This window comes from Meleagris gallopavo, chromosome 10 (genome assembly GCF_000146605.3).
Source record: "Meleagris gallopavo isolate NT-WF06-2002-E0010 breed Aviagen turkey brand Nicholas breeding stock chromosome 10, Turkey_5.1, whole genome shotgun sequence".
Taxonomy (NCBI): domain Eukaryota; kingdom Metazoa; phylum Chordata; class Aves; order Galliformes; family Phasianidae; genus Meleagris; species Meleagris gallopavo.
In genome coordinates this window covers 12,685,969-12,706,196 of record NC_015020.2, presented here as the reverse complement: position 1 = coordinate 12,706,196, position 20,228 = coordinate 12,685,969, and the positions used below count along the sequence as shown (strand labels likewise).

The 20,228-nt window shown below is 37.0% G+C and overlaps 1 protein-coding gene across 1 annotated transcript in view; it reads right to left on the bottom strand.

Moving 5' to 3' along the window:
- RALGPS2 (Ral GEF with PH domain and SH3 binding motif 2) overlaps positions 1-20,228 on the bottom strand; it is a 36,445-nt gene that overhangs the window by 8,303 nt on the left and 7,914 nt on the right. Inside the window, exons 7-12 of the mRNA XM_010715930.3 lie at positions 14,343-14,397; positions 10,674-10,751; positions 9,008-9,113; positions 8,402-8,494; positions 1,429-1,534; positions 226-317 (exon numbers count right to left, since the gene is read on the bottom strand). Of these exons, the coding sequence (XP_010714232.1) occupies positions 226-317; positions 1,429-1,534; positions 8,402-8,494; positions 9,008-9,113; positions 10,674-10,751; positions 14,343-14,397 (530 nt within the window). The remainder of the gene's footprint in view (positions 1-225; positions 318-1,428; positions 1,535-8,401; positions 8,495-9,007; positions 9,114-10,673; positions 10,752-14,342; positions 14,398-20,228) is intronic.

Sequence of the window (20,228 nt, the reverse complement as noted above, 5' to 3'; positions counted from 1 at the left end):
GCCTCAAGATTTTTCTTCATTACCACAGAAGCTCTGAGGATTCATTTTCAAGAAGACACACAGGAAAGCTAAGCCAACTCAATAAGCAGGTGAAATCAATGTCCAGGCCTGTCAGAGAAGACTGTTGTTCACGTGAAGCCATCAATGACAGCTTGGCTCTCTGGAAGCTCAGTCAGATCTGAGCTTTTAACAGCTGCTATTTCTTTCTCAATGTCTTGTTCTCACCTGTTGTCTGTTGCTTTGGCAGGCAGCACTCAGGTGTTTAAACCAGAGCATCGCATTCATTCTATTTCCAGCTTGAAATTTGTATGAATTTCCTAAGTGAGAAAGGTAAGGGGAAAAAAAAAACTTAGGAAACAAAACAAATACTGCATTTAAATCTGCTCCAGTCAAAGAACTAAATTTGAACGCTATGAAAACATGTAATAGCAAAAGGTTCTTGCCACTTTACACATTGACTGCCATACCTGGGGGAGCTTAAACAATTGTTTGACATAGTGCAAGAAGTTATAGCTTGTCTGTCTTCCTTTTGGACACTGTAGATTTCAGCTAACACCAGTGTCAGCCAGAAAAACAACAAAACATTTCTCAGAATTATGTAACAAAAACACATTTTTGTTCAGTGCCACTATTTCAACTTGGTATATCATCACATTATTTTTATTAAGTGCAGGACAGCGCAGAAATGCGTTCCAGAAAGCTTCATTTGACAATCTTTGAAAATTATTCCCAATACACTGACATGATAGAGTATTATTTTTCAGTATCTCATGTCAGACAACACTTACCTGAATTCAGAAAGGCCAAGTATTACAAAAGCTTTTCACACTGCTGTTGCTGAGTTTAAGCTGATAAACTAGAACAGACACTCAGAAATAAAATGTACTCAGACTGAAGGTAAATAAAATGAGGAATGTCAAACTCCTTTATCACAACTGCTCGTAATAATGCTCTTTGAGCACAGTTATAGAAAAATAACATTTTCTTCAGTTTAAACTGAAACCAGGGCACTCACTATGGTGGAATAAAGGTAATTTTTTTTTCCTTTTTTTTCCCCCCTCTGGCTTCTCAGTGCAAAATAGTGAATTTTACTGTTTTTCCTGGCAATGGCACTGCATTTGAATAGCTGTTTTGTTTTGTGGTTTGTTTTTCATTTGGAGGGGAGAGGGGCCTGGTCAAGCATCTGGTGTTAGTGGAATAGCAAACTCTTTTCATAGCTACTTACATTTTCATGTATGTGAAAATGTCTCTGAAAAATGAAACTAAATATAGTTTGAAAGAATGAAGATGAATACTTAAAATAAAAACACAAGTTGTTACTTTGGACACTACTTAGAACATAATGAAGACTAAGATACACAGGTTAACCTCAGCAAAATCAGTGTTTATTCTTGGAACCACTGTGCTCTTGGTGTGAGTGCTGCCTACCTTTCTCAGAATCTGTCAATAAGAAGAGATCTGGATGTTCAGGGTCGTCTGCCATCATCACCATCCAGCCCACGACTGACACATTCTTGCTCGGGGTGGATTTGAACTGAAAATACAGGCAGAGATGTAAACTAGCATAAAGCCTTAGCCAGACTGACCAACTACACAGAACAAGCATTTAAAAGAACACTTCCTCTCAGTGTCACTGTTATGGAAAGACTATCGTCAGAGGAAGCATAGCACTTAGTTTTCAATAAATTTAATTTTACATGGAATTCATGAAATCAGAACTTACCACAGCAAACTAAATTCAAAGGATATTTTAAGGAATATCACAATCCATCAAACCAGGCACCCAGTATCTAAACCACACTGTATGAATAACACAGCATTCCTCACCATCTTTCTGCTTGCATGTGAATATACCATCGTTAAAAAACGCACTAAAAATGCAAGATTAATCCCCTCCACTGTTAACAAAGAAAAATTTAACTAATCAGTGCCAAAACTATTCAAAGTGAGCAAGTATATTCCAGTAAATAAGTCATTTTTATTGACAAGATATCCAGAACGATGGGGTTTTCCTGCCTAAGTTATCACTCATACATGGACATAATTTGTATGTCCATATTTAAGCATGACGACTGTCTCTCCTACTCTACTCCCTCTCTTTACAACTTCTTTATTCTGCTCTCCTTTTCATCCAATTGGGCAATATTATTTTCTACTTCTCAGTACTCTTCTCTCAGTTCCAGGCAACTTGTCCATTAAATCCCACCTTGGCCATTTTCAGCTTCTTTCTTCCTGGTCTTCTTGTTATTAGCAGACCCTCACAATTCATTTCCCATGGCTTGCTCAGACACTTATTCTCTCTTCAATATCAAATTCATTCAGTTTCCCTCTAGTCTTCAGTTGACAGATCTCCTCTTCCCACATTCACTGCAGTAAGTCCTTGCACTTCTCCCCTCTGTAATACTTAACCTCTCCACTGTGCCCATAAGGTCCAACTGTACTCTATGCTGTTTGTTATCAGATGCATCTTTGTCCTGGCCTTCTGAAATCCCTGTTCTAGCCTCTTTGTTAGCAGAGTCATTTGGCCCTCTCTTTAATTACAGGTATTTTCAGAAGCCATACAGCTAAAATAATTTCAAGGATATTTTCAGTTATTAAAATGAATTTATAATTCTAGAATACTTTTCATATTAATGTCCTGTAGCAGACTTACAGCATTAAGCATCAAATCTCTTCTGTATCATTTTAGAAAGAATACTGTTTAACTATTACAAATCCAGTAAAAAAGAAACATTAGCAAAAGGAATAATTCCTGCTAATTAGTTTGAGAGTATCACACTCACTATAATGTCTATCTATGCTCACCTACCTGGGACTTGTCCAACACCCTACATTTTAAACCTCAATTTAAAACCACAGTTTAAAACACATCAGAACTTTAAACGAACAAATGTTAGGTCAATACTTGAAACATGAAAAGTATTTCAACCAAGTACAAAATAATTTAAGAGTCCACCCTCTAGTTTCTAAACACAGCATTTATGTACTCTCATCATTATGTTGCCATAGTGACACTTGCAGGAACCATTCCACAACAAGCTCCTATCAGTCATGTTCAGCTCAACTATTTAAACATCAGTGGAAACAACACTTGGAAACTGAACGATGCTTGAACAGATAGCTTAGGTGTTAAAGGGGTAAAGATTGTTCTTCCAAGAGACTTGCCTGCTAAACTTCACATGGATGGCTTCTTTTGGTACCACTGTGGTACCTGAAACTGTGGGAAAAGACCATTCCTTAGAAAATCTGTAGAACCACACATATTAAAGTTTTAAGTCATTCTACTGCTTCTGGGAGATAGATGTGTTTGGTCACAGCTCATGAGATTAAGAACTAAATTACATAGCTGTATCATTCTATGTGCAGCTGGATAACAAGTTATTTCCACGTACATTCAGGACTTATGGACTCAAGACATTGCCCTGAAAAACAAGATGACAACTTACACTAAAAAGGGATTTGCAAAAGCAAACTTCAAGTAGTCTTACAAAGCATTAACAGGTTAGTTTTACCTAAGTGGAAATCTTGCCACTAAGAACGAACTGCATCCATTTCTAGAGTGTCATGTGAAATGACACATTTGCTCCTTCCTTTCTCAGTCATATGTTTCAATAATAGGTCTGCAATATGCAAAAAGATCACATGCCTGAAACTGCCAGAGCTTGCTTCTTTCATTCTTACTGCCATCTCAAGAGTGCTCAGCACTTTCAAAACAGTAAGTTAATCACAATGCCTCTCTGGAAAGTAAAAAGCTCCACACAAGGAAAGCATTTCCTGCTAGCATCAATCCATCATCACGTGAAGCACACGTCAGTTTCCCATTCCTTCGCACTGCTGGCTTTGTACTGCATGTTTACATAGTTCCCCCAAGGCAGTTCATTCTCCACTGATGCATGGAACCACGCTAACAGCAAGTTTGCTTTGTTAATGTGAAGGGAATGAAAGCTTCATTGTGATCGAATGTTCATGGTCCCTCAGCTTTTTTTAGACGTACCACTGGAACGAAACTCGTATGATAAGCATAGAAAGCCATAGCTCTAGTGTAAGGCTTCACAGAACTAGACGTGCTGCTGCAGTTCTGCCCAGAAGATTTTTTGCTTAAACCTTCAAATCAAAAATTCAGTCTCCTGTTGAGCTGATATTCAAATCACTCCCTTAGCCTCCGAGCAGCAAATAACAATTTTTCTGAAGTGCCAATAAACAGGCATAATCCTGAATACAGAATGCAAGGGAAGGCTTGGAATGAACAACAGTTCATTCTTGAGTGAAGGCTCAGAAAGTCTCTGTTGCTTTTCCAAATACCTACAAACATGGAAAAATCTCTCATGCATGCTACGCTGCCACAGAAACTGGCAGGATTTTTCCATCTCAATCATTATTAACAGCTTTTGATGGATGTACTCACATTTCTCCAGGAGAATACTTTCTTTTTCTTTAATACTAATTTTAAGTTGTCTATTTTTACTATTGTCCTTTTCTAAAGCTGTGCAACTACTGGTTTGATCACAGATGTGTCTTTGTTGCTACCATTAAGCTTTCAGCTTCTTACAAACATTCCTCTGAGCTTCTCCTGTACCTCATCCTCTGGGCTCTGAAGCCCATATGTTTGGTATGGACTTCTCCAATTTTCCAGTTTTCCAATACCGTAGTAACAACTGAAACCTCCTCCTTCTTTAAAATACAAAGATCATTATATTTATTAGTCTGTCTTAGTAGATGCAACACAAGAAAATTTGTCTCATCCAGGTTATCTACAGTATCCTTTAGAGCAGATGCATATCTACAGCATGCTGGAATACTCTTTTGCCTTTGACCACAGAAGTGAGAACAACGGGCTTGCCTGTGTTTAGAAGGGAGGTGATTTCTTGCCCATTTTGCAAGATCACATGCCATTTTTATGAGGTAATTTTCCAAAGAGGTTGGCTACTTTAAGCTTGGAACTGCTTTCACTGTCAGTACATTCCAAGTCCTCAGTCTCAGTTGCCTAAGGCAATAGCAGCAGGATAGTCAAAAGCATGCCTGTAATCAAGACATATGTGCCACGAGAGCTCTAGCCAGGAACTTTTATATAGCAGACTAACTATTGTTTAATTCTAGCATTCCCTTCCACATCACCAAACCTTGGGCAAGGAAGTTGCAAGGACGGATGTTTACATGACAATGGTAAACGTCTAGAATAGTTTAGCTATGTAAATCTCAATGTATCAATCTTAGAAAAAGAAACTTGCTTCCAAGTAGACAGCATCATTCTTTTAATCCATTTAATATGGACAGTTAGAAAATTCTACCCAGATCTAGCCTCTTCTAGAATGGATCTCTGGGGGATATAATTGGGAAGAATTTGCATAGTGAGTACAAAATGATACACCAACTATCTACAGCTGGTAGACCATCTACAATTTACTCTACTTCAATTAAATCTGCTTTCTGAAATTGTAGACAAATGAGAACAGGGGCATGACACTTGAGAAATCCTCTTCATAGACTCCAGAACAAAAGCTGAGCCTCTGTACAATAACCCTCAACTGAAATTGATATCCTAGCCACCAAAAGCTGTACCAGAAGTGCAACACAAGTAAATTAGCTGAACAAAGTTCCTGACCACTTATGATTAGGCTGTTTAATAAACTGGAGCCTCTCTCCCTCCTTTGCCAACCTCCTACAGGAGTTATTAGGTAAGCTTTCACCTTCATTTCACCATAAAGAGCTATAAATAAGCTTAAGAGCAGGCGTACATGTGCACCCACTGTGAATGATTTGTTTAAAATAAATGACAGCCCAAACTGTAGCTGATAGGTATTACATTATTTTAATCATCCCTGCACCTGAGCAAGCAAATCAGAGACCTGGACTTCCCAACTTTCTTTACATCTGTGAACAGAACAAGTTGTGTTCACTGCCCTCAACAGCTAAAAGCAAGACACCAGTTGTGCACAAACTCAAGGCAGTACTGGACAGTTCAGTCCAATTCTGCAGAAACAACCAGTGAAATAAATACATAATTAAACATATAATTAGGACCAAGCCAACGTGCTCTAGCAGCTATTTCTCTCTGCTACCACTGCACTCCATCTCCTTTTCCTAGGGACTCGATACTGCTCAAACTCAGCTCAGTGCTCACAGCAGTCAGCATGCCAGCATTATCATTTTGAATATATCCTAGCCTCAGTCTGTAAGCTTGGTCTGCTAGCTCATCCTCTGGCACATAAACAGGGGAAGAAAAGGATGTGAGATGTTTAATTCTTAGACACTACACTTGGTTTGCTAGCAGTTTAGTTTTAAGTATTGCAACAAAAAGTGATTTTGGGAGATAAAAGTCATTTCAACAGGTTCAGAAAATAATTTTTGAAAGAGCATTCTAAATGGGCATTAAGTGGATATGACCACACTCCAAGACAAAAGATTTTTGCAGTAACAGATTAGATATTGACCTTGAATTTTTTTTAATTTTTGTCTTTTTTTTTTTTTCCACATTTGCTATCTTTTTATACTTCATTTACTCGTCCTAAAGAAAGGGCAAAGTGATCTACATTATTAAAATTGTTATTCTGAAAAAATGGATAAACAGATGGACCACATAAACATTCAACACCTTGACTTTCCAAACACCACCACTACTGGCCAAACAATTCTTCCAAGCTCTCTAAACCTACATGCCATTTAGACTGTTTTAAAATATTTATACACAATCTCAAAATAACTTCTGATTGAATAGGTACAAGTATGGTACAACTCTTCCATCATTCAGTATTTTAACAGAGAGTGGACAGGAGAGACTTACAAGATGCAAGCTCTGTTCTTGAAAGAAAACAAAATGTAATTTTGGCATAAGGCCTAAAGGCATCACATCATTAACAAAAGCCCAAAGTCTGACATGAGAAGGATTTCTTTTCCATTTCTTTGTGTTTTCAGAACGACCAGCAATTAATTGTTAGTGACATTATGTCAGCATAAGTTTTCTCTCAGTTCTTTCTTTCGCATTTGCTTTAGTAATTCACGTTTCTGCTCATAATAGTTTACAACTTTGCACTTTCCAACTACCTTTACTTTTAATGAGACAGTCCTTCCATATGTTCTTCACTGATTGCAGAGGTAAATGCATTCATACAGATGCACTTTTCTGAAGACGCTCTGGAGACAGAATGCTTGGCTCACAGGACTTTGGTCATACCAGCACATTGCCATTCTTAACTGACAAATTAGGGAGGATACGTTTAGCTTTCACCTAAGCAAGCAAAACTAGTAGGGGTGGGGCAGTTGATATGGCAAAGAAACCTTTCCACCAATAATTAGCTAACATTAAATTACTCTGAATATTAGAAGACTGCTTCCTAATTATTTGCTTCCAGTAGAAGTGGAAAACACTCAACTGCTTTGTAGATTAAGACAATACATGATACAAACTTTCCAAATGGAACAGAAAACTCAAATATTCAGGAGCCTTCAAGTCAGAAACGTTAAGCTTCAAATCTCTGCCCTCTGAACATAAATACATTAGGATTAAATCCCCATATTTTGCACCAAAAAGAAAAAAGACAGTCCCCCCTTCTAGGATCCTACAGCACATCTTGGTTTCTGAAATTACATAAACTTTATGCAAAGCAAATGTTCTTCAGTGACAGTTGTCATAAATTAAACTGAAACACTGGCCAAGGCAACTATAAGTAATGGTTCCAAGTAGTGAACGAACTTGGAAAAAGACTCAAGTATCTCAAATTTTATCCAGTTTCCTAGCAGAATCTCTGGCACATCCTCTTCCATTATAATTAACCAATGAAAACAGAATTGAACTATGCACACCATGACATCCCTGGAACGGCAACAGAAAATTCATTTTATTACTTTCCCATATAAGCAAAGTATTTCTAGATTCTTTCAAATGAAGTTGCAGCAGACGAAAGGAAAGCCAGCATCATGTGATGTGCTAACTCTGTGCAATGTACGAACTGTTTTGTAGTCACTTGTAGTTCACGAGATGAGATGGAAAAAGAAGGTAGGCTCATTTTACCACACGTATGAAATCGGTAGAAATCGATGCGTGTTTAATGCCGTATCTAATGATTTCTCAGTGACTTTTTGGTTTTCAAGTAGCAAACTCTTGCAAGATTCAGAAATCATCAGGAGATATGACTTCTACCTTAAAAAGGCAGACAGACCCCATGACATACTTTCCATCCTTACAGATGTAAATTCATGGCATATGCAAAGCAGATGTTCCTGTTGTAGCACATGAGCATGCACGATATTTTTACTAGGGCATATCTGTACGAGGTGAGCTGACTGACTGGAAGACAGGATAGTAGTCACTAGAAATCATACTAAAAACTTATCTCTAGGTTTACATCAGGAAATCATATTCTAATTTTGTTAAATGATACTGAAATATGCCCGTTTTACGTACATGTTTTCTCTCTGTGGCCTTCAGAGATTTTGCAGCATAGTAGAAGAGTTGGGTTCCACACAACGCTACCCAGTACTTTGTCCAAGATGCTACCTAGGGAGAAAGGGGAAAAAAACAAGCATAATGTACAAAAGAAATGCTAAAGTATGCTTGAGTACGCTTGCCCCTTTTCTTTTTCATTTTATGCATAGCCAGAAAGCATACTCCTCTGACATGAATACCTATTTTGGTTTGTAATTAATCAGACAATTGCAGTGCAATCACTAAGAGAGTTATTACCTACCGATAAGCTATTCAGGAAGATGAAACATGTTCATCACCTTTAAAGTTATCAGTATTTGTACAGAATTTTAAGCTGCATTACACTTCTCTTCCACTTCCTACATAATGGGCATATCCTCATAAACTGAATAAATCCACCAAACAGAAGAATGCAAAATCTAGCAGTGACCCTAATATTTATCAGCAAGGCAAAGGAGAATTCAGACACTTAAATCAATTGCATGCTTGCCATTTATTGTACTTACAATTGAGCAAAGGAAGAAACTGAGAAAGTGAGGGTTTTTTTTTTTCATAAAAACAAGTAAATAAATAAATAAATCTTACTGTGGGTTTTTTGCCTTCTTTCAACAAAGTCTTCCTCCTGAGAACGCCTTGAATAGTAACTGCTCCTGGATACAAATGAACAGCCAAATCTTCAGATTCTAGGGAGCTGAAAGGAGTATGTGAAAAAGTGTGTGAAAAGAATATATTTTTCCTAGTGAAGTTCTCCAGTCATTACCTCAAAACTACTGCAAATATCTGTGTTTTAATTTATAATTGCCAGGTTCTTATTTATTAGACTTCATTGTGGAAAAAGACTCTGGCTGTTACGTGGAATTGCTGCAGTGGAATTTACACTCACAAGCAAAATGATCAGAAAAATTAGCCAAGCAGGTAGTCTTTAATTAAAAAAAGAATTAAAGCCTAGAACAACTCAAATTCAAGAGTGATTGATTTTAACTGGCAAATGTTTGGAGTACTGTTGCTCTCTGTTAGAACATCTCCTTCAGTCCTTGCAAGAAAGATTGTCAATTTTCTGTTGATTTTGTTAGAAACACTAGAATCATTAGCACATCAGAAAACAAAGCAAAAGCTCAAACATGCACAATCTTAAAAATATCCAAGAGCAAGAACAGTGAGCAGGAGCAGTAATAAAGAGCAGAAACCCAAACCACAGCTTTAAGGTGTTTGAATGCATCTGGTGTGCTCCCCATCCTGATCTAACTCGCATAGGATACAGGAGCAAAGGGCAAAAAAACAAATGCCAGCTACAGCACTGAAAAATACAACTTAGCTTTATTACAGTTATGAAGGTGACTGGAGCATAAAACATTTTCTGTCAGAAAAATTCACAACAGGAATCATTTCAGTAAATGTCAATCAGAGCATACAACTCAATGCTGAACCCAGCAGCTTTCTGGAAAAGCCAAGAAGTCATGCAGCATCTGAAACTTGTTTTGAAGTAAGACAGCATTTGCTGCTTTATCCATCCTGCACTTGTACTTATTCAAAGAGAACTGGAAATCCAGCAAGCCTTTTCATTGCAGCACCTACTGAGGATGAGGATGTGGAGACAATTTTGGACATCGATGGGAACATGAGTTTAACTCAGTGAGACAATGCTTGCTTCTTAACATGAAAAAAATGCATAGTTATCTGCCATTTATTTCCCAATTACAGTGCCACACAGCTGCAGACAATGCTTAATTACTCAGAAGAATCAGTCATATTACTATATCAGCTTTCAAAGAACACTGTGTATTATATAGAATTGGGACCAAATTTCATGCGTTATTCTGTTTAACCATCTCACTTGTCTTGGGGAAAAGGAATTCAGTCAATAACCACTAACAAAGAAAACATTCTGAGTGCTATAGCCATTAGCACAAGAAGGAACTTTGCTGTCTGCAGAACTACCAACACTACTACACAGTGGCACGCAGTTAAAAAGCTACCAATGGTAAAATACCCTTAAGCATGGATACAGAGACCCAGTGGTTCAGAATTGGGATTTGCAGACCAGAATGAACAAAAGCCCTTATGATGACACAGATTAAGTCACAGAAGGAAAAAGCTTGAAGTTTGAAGAAAAAAGGTCTTTACCTTTATTTATTTGGACATGTAAGTTTAAAAAGAGAACATCAGAAAACACCACTTAATTATTAAACCAAACCAAATCACCAACACCAGAGGGAAAGTTTGACACCTCTGTGTGCAGTGGGGATTGTACCTGCTGGCCTTCATGTGGCCTCGATAGCCATTTCGTGACACTCTTGTCCCCGGACCGAGAGAATGGTACAACCTGTTCCTGTTGGATTCCATTATAAATTGTATGTATTACATATACTTTTATTCACACAAACAGCACGACTGCTAAAACAGCTTAGTAATTTTCTTTTGTGTCCGTATCACAAATCCAATTCTTCCATATAAAAACCAGGATAATTTTATTTACAAAAACACATGCAGAGGTAGATACCATGCCTTTTATTTGAATAGGTTTCACTTTGTCAAAACTCATGATGCTGAGATGTTTTATCAGCACTGAAGGTGATCGTTGAGAGAAAAGCCTGTGTTTACTGCTTAGAAACTACATCTCTATAAAGAAGGCATATTAATAAAACATTGATGTCTTAAAATTTTGACTAAGATGTTACTACAAAAAAGAACACATTTCTAATTCTATGAGTAGACACACACACACACACACACACACACACGCAAGCTGTTGGGTTGAAGAGAATCAAAAGCTCTACCAAAATATCTTGGGATTGACTGACAAGCGCTGTTGTTCTTATGATACACTGAAGGAATCCAAGCAACATCTCAATTCTCCAATTCATATCAACGTTCAGCTTTAGGCGTAGGCTTCACGTTTTAGAACCTCTAATCTGATCTATCCTGTTATCCAGGACTGGTGTTCCAGACCTCCGTTTTGAATACTGCTTTGCTTTTGATTTTCTGAACTGAGAATTTACTGAATTCCATTTAAATCAACAGAAATATGTCCACTTTTCTCCCACCTCCTATTTTCAACCATTTTTTTCAAATTGAACATGTTATGCTGAAATCCAATTCGGCAGAAAGCAGGTGGTTAAGAACACGACTGAGAAGCTTACAAGCAATATCTCCTAGATAGTATAAACTTAACAAATAACCTATCACTTGTCAGAAGTGCCTTGCATTAACTGCAAAGGTGCATTTATATGGGCAGGGTGGTATGGGAATGGGAAGCCTAAAGAAGTAACACTGTTGTGTTCCAATCCAGATTCAGAATAGCAGGCAAAAAAGCTCCCAAAAGTAAAAGCCTTACAAAAGAGATGCACTAAAGGTCCACAGTATTAAATGAGAAAAACAGTGATTTCATTGTTGTTGTGGCTTTCTTTTGAAACCAGATGAAACATTTCTTCTGTTGCAAGAGGAATCACCAACATGTTACTAATGAATTACCAGCTGCAGATAAAAGATGTCTTAGAATGTATGAAATATTTTTTGTTTTTTAAAGTGCATTCAAGTTTTGGACAAATTAAGCAGTAATTAAGATGAAAGAAAACCTTTCTACTTCAACTAATTGAGTTGCATATATATTCATATTTCACATGCAAATTAAATAAGTCTTCTTAACCTTACAATTCTTTTTTGCATAAGAAGAAGGGCATCACTCTTGGACTTGAACTATATAAGGTAAATCTACTCAGAAACACTCAGGTTGACAACTAATGAGAATGAAGTGGCATTTCGTATACTACCCTTCAAATGATACACTGCCACAACTGGAAATTACATTCTTCAGAGTAATTTTGATTAACTTAAAGGGACACTCCAATGCTGAAAGCTCTCTCAAGTTTCAAAATAAGTTTACTCTTAAAAATATAAAAAAACACCACGGAGACTCCAGTTCTCCTCCCTTCTGCATTTTCCAGTTAAAAATATCTGGAGGGCCAGAAAAAAAAAACAGGAGTATTTGATATTCCATACACTTCCTTCTGTCACTGGGGAAATATGCATCTCGTTTCTTCCCTTTAGGCACATTATTTCTACTTTATTTCTATTATGCTGATTTGAGCTCTCGTATCCAAAGATCCTATTTCTAAATGGGGAATATTGAATTCCCACTTGCATGGCATAGGCGCAGTCATTAGGAACACTGATTGCATCCCTATTTGCCAGTATCTATCAATTCCAGTCAACTAATGTTTATGCCTTGATGAATAATTCTTTTAAGAGTGGTAGCCAGGCTGATAAAAATTGCAAAGATGTTCTTTCTAGTGATCATACCATCTTAATATTTGCATTTCAGTTTATTATTTAAATTCACAATATGCTTCAGCATCTTATAAACCAAAGAACAGATGCAAGGCTGTTGCATATCCAGGAATTTCACATCTTCTGAATGTCTGTTAAAAAAATCAATCCTTGCTGGAAGAGAATGAGAGAACTTGTCATCAAAAACATGGAACTTCAAGTGGAGTTACCAAGGTGCCCTTCTCAGGAGGAAGGAAAATACTGAAGGAATTGAGAATTTAGAGGAAAAAAATCTTCTGACATACTCATGTTGGACACAAAGCAACATTTTTAATTAGCAGAAGTCAGGACTAGTCAGTTCTCCTCACAACATGGATGAAAAATACTCTGCTTTACCTCAAAGGTATACACAAACAATGCTGGAGAGTGCTGCTGTTCTCTAGTATCATGAGATAACATTGAGACTTACTAAAACTTAGGGTTTTTTTTTGTTGTTACTTGAGGAGTACACAGCTGAATTCATCACTTTTGTCTAAAGCTTTCCCATAAAATTTTTGATTGGATAATATCTTGAACTTGATTAATTTCATAATGCAGCTGGGAAGTTAAAACAAAATGAAAATCTCTGAAAATTTCATGTTGCATCAGAGAGCACATAAAAGTTACACATCTCTTTTCTGACCCAACATTTTTTCTATGCTTATATGGAATGTTCTTATTTCTTTCTTACCTAATGAAACTCTGATGGTGTTTCCTCGTGCATATAATCATATTTATAGCATATTAATGTTCACCTTTGGCAGTGAGAGTGATCTTCAAAATTTTCAGCCCGAAAGTAACACAACTTGAATTGCTTAAATTCAAGTAGAAGGAAGCCTGTGATACAGTTTCTGACTAGTCTCCTCAACAAAAAAATATGTAACAAGCCTGTCTTCATAGCATGGTAGAAGTCATCCAAGGCAGTTCTGAAGCTGATGGATAACCTGAAATCAAGTTACTGAAGCAAACTGAGCACTTTATGACACATCTTATCAAGCTGTGGGAAGATGAAACTTCCAACTTCCACATTCTCAAAAGCCATGAGAACGGACTAAATTGGGCGATATAGCCTGAGTACTTGCAGGTATTTGGATAAGGGGCTAGATACTAATTCTGAACCACAAAAGACATAAGTAAGGTTTGTTACTGTGCTTTCCTATGTAACAGAGGCAAGTAACAATGAGTTCAAGAGGACATGGGAGAAAAAACAAGAGAAGATGTCAATGACAAGAACAAATGGAACAAAACTGGGTGAAGCATCTCAGAGAAAGTGAAAATCAACAGGTTACATGAATACCATACACAAGATATGCAAGTATATAAAAGAAGAAAAATCGTTTGGGGTTTAGTGATACTCTGGCTGATCTTTTTAGAAGAATCTGCACAATGAGTAGGCATTCAATTAGACAAAACTCTGTTAACTACTAGTGAGCAGAAGATACTTCTCTGCTGCCTTACCAGATTCAGCAGTCCTCTTTAAAGTTTTATTAACCTTGCTCTCAAATTCTCACAAGTGATCTACTGATCACTAAAACAAAACATCATTTTCAGAACTGAGAGATTGTAAGCAGTAATATTTCAATAAAGACATGCAATTTGAGAAAGTTTTTCTTACCTTTCAAATGCTGGCCAAGAAGTCTCTTCACTGAGTTCAGAACCATCACTGCTACCTTAAAAAAATAAGAATGAAAGATAACTTCATTTCATCATCTACAACTCAACTACTTCTGATATGGCTGTTTCTCCTCAGAATATTTAAGATTAAATACGTAACGTACTTCACCAAAACACTACAGTGAAAATGATTAAGGGTTTACTTCAGGAATCTCACATTAAATTGAAGTAGAGATTAAAATGGACTGCATCTAGGTGCACGTGAAGAAGATAAAAGTAAGGAATCCTACCTAATAAGAGAAAGGACATTTTAAAAATTTAAGGATGATGGTAAATGCTGATTTGTCTGATTAACAGCATATGCACTTTAAAAAGTATTTAAAAACTGACAAGGTAGAGTCATGTCTACTGTTCTTAAAAATGAAAACAAATAAATTAATCAATACATATACAAATCTGATATTTGCTTTCCAGCAACCTGAAGGAAGTATCTGACAAATATCTGCTTTCTTTCATGGCTTTAACAGGTACAATTTTAGCTGTTACAGTACTTATAAACTACTTCTACTTATGCTGTTCAAGTAATTTGTCACTTTTTCAGGCCCTGTTGAGGAATTACTGCTGAAGGATCTGTTGTTTTGGCACTCTAACTTGAAAATTTGCTGGCTCTCCTGCCTGAATATATTAAAAAAGTTATTTAGAATTACTTTCAGACAAACTTAAAACAAACAAACAAACAACAACAACAAAAAAAACACAAAACAATCTGAATCAACATGCCTTTCTTAAGGGTTCCCATAGTAGAAGAAAGGTTGAAAATAACAAGTTCCCTGTGATTTCATGCAGAAAAATCAGGAGGGCAGTTGTGCCCTGAAGAGTTAAGCAGTCTGTGTATTTCTTGAGCAAACGCAAAATAAAGATGGGAGCAATTCTCACACAGCAGGAGCAATGCAGTCAGAGCACTGAAAATCTCAGCACTGGCTGTACCTCTCTGCATGCAAAATTTAAGAGAAATACACACCTTTCCCTGCCAACCAATTCAACTTAGCCTGCTTGCCACACATTAGCTCAGCATCTTACTAAGGTGATCTAGCATAGTTCTCCATGAAATACTATATTATTTGTCTCTCCTTGATTTTGCCCTGAAAGGAACATCCTACTCTGCTTCACACTAACATTAAAGGTAACTTGCATGATGGAAGAAGCTAAGAGACAATGAAGTGATGGTGGAAATACTGGCTCCTAAGCCAGACACAAACTGCTGCAAGAAAGAGGAGTAGAAGACTCAAGGGGTGACTAAACATTTTCTAGAAGTGTCTTTAATATTTAAGTACTTACATGCTCCAGCATTTAACTACTTAGAAGTTACAGCAGCTGCCTGCTTTCTGTTGATTTCTGTGATTGTTTCTTTGCCATATTTATGAAGATTTCATACTTCTTGATTATTTACCCTCTGTATGGAAAAGCAGATTGGTACCTGTATTCTGCACTGTCTCTTGTTTTACATTAGCTGGGTTGTAAAGGGACTGATGGAACAGAAACAGCTTAAACAAGATTCCAGGAAAAACAGTCAGTGTAGATGGCATCATCCAGCAGCTGTGAGGACAGCACATCTAAGAGCCACTGTTACTACAGTAGAGTAAGAGTTCTTACTTCAAGTAACTGCACAACAAATTCTGTATTACGAAGGTTTGGTTTTTTAATAAATATTTGAACAGGATGAGATGTTAAAACTTTATCCGAAATGACATTTCGATGCTGACTCCATTGGCTTTGCTAAGAGAGTTATATATCAAACACTATGCTAAGTATTCTAACAAAAACATTTAAAAGCAAGTGCTGCTTTTAGAAATGCAAAACAAACTACTGCTGAAGAGTTGGAACGTCATCTTTCAGAAAGTGATAATCCCTGTGACACATTCAGAACAGTGAGAAAACTTGTGTGTATTCTGGGGGCTCAATCAAAAGTTTCGTTGATAAAGCAATGCCACTTCTTAAAGCAATGTTAATTTAGAAGAAAGCAGAGTAACCACCCCAGCTATGTAGATGCCTATGTAGTTCTCAAAGGAACTGTAACAGAAACCTGGAAACAACTGAATTCTAGCTCTCAACTCACTCTCTTTAACGGTTACACAGAACATATCTAATGGAACTTCTTTTAGATGCTAAGAAACTTAGGATTTTCTGCATAACAAAATGCATTTTAAAAAAAAAAACTTTCCTCAAAAGAAAAAGATGGATTATATCCCTCAATTCAAAACAAAATAGAGTGAAAGGAACTGTTTAACATACTAAAAATTAGATGCCCAGCCAAATTCTGTTTAAACATTAAAGTGCACTATTTAACTACCACCTCAACTGGAAATATTTCATTCATTCGCTACTTTAAAAATATATCACCTTCTTAAATTTTTCTCAAGTATGTACTCAATATTTGTTTTTTTTTCCAACAACCTCAAGCAGGTCTTCAGGTTAAACTTAACAAGAAATTCTAGGCAGTTCAAATCATTTCTATTAAGTAATCTGCACGAGTTCTGGTTTGATTTAAGAAACCACCTGACACATAGTGCTATCTCCCTAGTCTCCTTTATTACTAATAACACGAATACTACAGAGCAGGAAGGGCTTCTCCTTCCCTAGGAACAGCAGCAAACAAAAATGGGTTTTCGTCCACTGTGCTGACGATGATCATTGGAGAACTTTCAGGATTGCTTACCCACAGCTCCAGAACTGCAGCTGAATACAGCAGTGAATTTGCTGGTTGCATTTCTAGATACACATACACATGTCTCTGCTCCAGCCACCCAAAGAGTGAGGCTAGGCTTCCACTTCCGTGATAGGGAATGCTTAGACCATGGCATACCCATTCCCCCCCACCAATCACAGCATCCATTCGTTGCTGAAAGTCTGAGGATATGGAACATTTAACACAGGCTTCCTTTATCCATAAGTTAGTCCCCAAAGTTAAACAGGTGTTAATATAAACAAACCAACCCCAAAGAGCTTAAAAAGTATTCAGACTAAAAATTCTTTCCCCTTCTCAAATCTGCAACTGACACTCTTTTGGCTCCAGTTACACAGTGTTTCCAGAGCTCTAGTCACTATAGCCAGTGACTGACCTGACAAAGCTTGAAATTCTAATGCAAAAACATAAAATACTGGTCGTTAGGCCTGATTCTCAATTGTTGCAGCATGGTACAGTCTAGCAAATGCCATGGAGATGGACTTTGTGACCTAAAAACTGTTCTGCCTTGTTAAGTCTATTATTATAACAAAATTTCTCAAATATTTTAACTTGTTCAGTATCATGTACTGTATGACAAAGTTTAAGGAGCTTAACACTGATGGTGTTAACACTGACTGATAACTCAATATACTGCCAGAAAATCAACACACAGACATATAATATAACTAATAACTACTTTCATCCAGCTAACAAAAAGAACAGAAGCCATAGGATACAGATGGGGCAAAAACAGAGGTTGTGCACAGCTGCACTGATCACAAAACACAAGGAGTGAATGCTCTCTACCAAACACTATTAAGGATTGGGGAAGGCCAGGTGCTGAACGTCCCTTTTCTCTACTCAAATCCACGTATCCAGATGCACATTTTTAATTTGAAGAATTTCACAACTCTGTCTTTTTTTTTAAAAACTATATCCCTAAGAAAGCAGTAGTTCACAACAGCAGAAAAGAGGTAGCCAGAATTAGAGCAAGAGATTAGCATCTACGTCCTTGTGTAAAAGGAATATTATAAAAAAATAAAGAAAATACTACTTCTGCCTGAAATCCTATCCAACTTCGACCTTCTCCATCTGACTGCTGATGACTCAGGAGTCCTAAACACCTGAACAGTACACGATGGGGTAAGATTCAAACACACATTGGCTGTGTAGAGTTCTTCTCTACACAGGCTCTACACAGGCTGCCAAAAAACTGAAAATGTGTATGCTGTATACCTACACATATACTTCATTTATTCAAAGAGAAATATAATCCCTTGTAGAATTCAAGTACTTCATGATGGAGAATTAATAGAGGAATTCATTAAAAAGTTGATAGCCCTGTAAGCATTTTATGCCAGTTTAGACTTGCCAAATATACTGATCCCACAAAACCATTTTCTTACATTAATTTGCATTGATTTCAAACACCTTTCTCAGACTATGGTATTAATTTCACTGATTGCATTAACATAAAGGCTCAAGTTATCCTTGACCAACTAGAACACACAACTAAATACAAATGCTTCATAGCTTTAGTTTTTCAGACCTTCACCCATAGCATTGCAGACTAGGAAAAGTAAGAAAAAAAAAAGTTTTAAGGAAGAAAAGACCAAAGTTAAAACTTAATTTGCATCCAAAACTCTTACAAATATAATCTAGAAATGTGTTTCCTTTGAGTTTTTAAGCATCTAAAATTTAACTCTCAATTTCAGCTGTTTCTTTCTGTGGTCTTACTTCTATAACAACACTTAACTGGTGTACCCATGAGAATGCATGTTCAGAAACCTCTCAGGCAAATTTACCCTGCATCTGGAATGCTGGCTGGTGTAAGAGGAGAAAAACCACACAGAAGCAATATATGAAGAGGTGATTTTACACGCTCCCTTCACATCTGCAGAATTATTTGAACAATTAAACAGATGCAGAATATGGCTTGGCTGAACTGAGCTGGAAATCCCAAACTCCTATAAACATGAATGAAGGTGAACACTGCTGCAGAGATACTTGAAGACACTTGAGTATGTGAAGAATTAAAAAGAAAAAGTATAAGCAAATCAGGTAGTGCTAGAAAATTGTATTCTTAAAAAAAAAATCCAATAACCTTATGAATAAAATAAAAATTTACGCTATCTATGAATACACTTAATTTACACCCTACTTTTAGATGAGAAGGAAATGGGCAAATTCAGGTAGCCAGCTGGAAAAAGTTCACAGGTAGTTCCTTCAACCCAGCCTAGGGTGATGCTTAGACATCTCTTTTGAAAGAATGGATGTAGCAACCACATCAAAACAGAGGGATCACAGCTTGTAGCTCTAATGCCAACTATTGCAAGTTGTGCCGAATTCTCAATAAGCTTCCACTAGAAAGTAAATGCATCTATCCCAGTTGACTAAAAACAAAAAGCAGAAGTCTTGTTCAGTGGTTTCTGTCCACATTTTCATTTGTTAGTTGTCCAAATCCAAAGAACTGAAGCGTTTTAAGGACAGAAGTCATACATGCTCTTTTTAGCTGCCCCCTTGAGAATGAGATGAATCACACCCTTGAAGATACCATCTCTCCATGCATTTATAAAAAGCTCCAGATGAGTAGCTCAAATGCAGCTGTTGAAAACATGAATGTCTAAACCTCAGATGAGACAAATCTCTGTTGTTAATATTTCTGAATTCATGTAAACGTTTCCAATTTCATATTGGGTATGCCTGTTCTAATGTTTCTTCTACAGCACTGCTGTTCTTGTTCAGATAAAATCACAACAGAACCAGATGTACATCTGGCTACCTTACTCTACAATAACAATACTGCTGCTGATCTCCTGATTACTGAGTGAAAGCTTCTATCATAGATAACTGGGCAAATACAAATGGAAGAGTCCTTAAGTATATGAAGAAGCAGTACACTGGAGAATCTTTGTTTAAAAATTCCTTTTCTGAACTGTGAAAGGACTACAGTCATTTATCGACAGAATAGGCAACCAGCATGAGGTCTGACAAAAAAGACACTTGCATGCTCCAGTGATTTACATCAAGCATGTCCAACCTGCAGGCCACACGTGGCCCCACACGATCATGAACTTAAACATTATTGTGTGTATTTTTAGTGATTATTTTTCATGAAATGATTGTGTGTAGCACAGACTGCATAGGAACACTGTGCAGGGG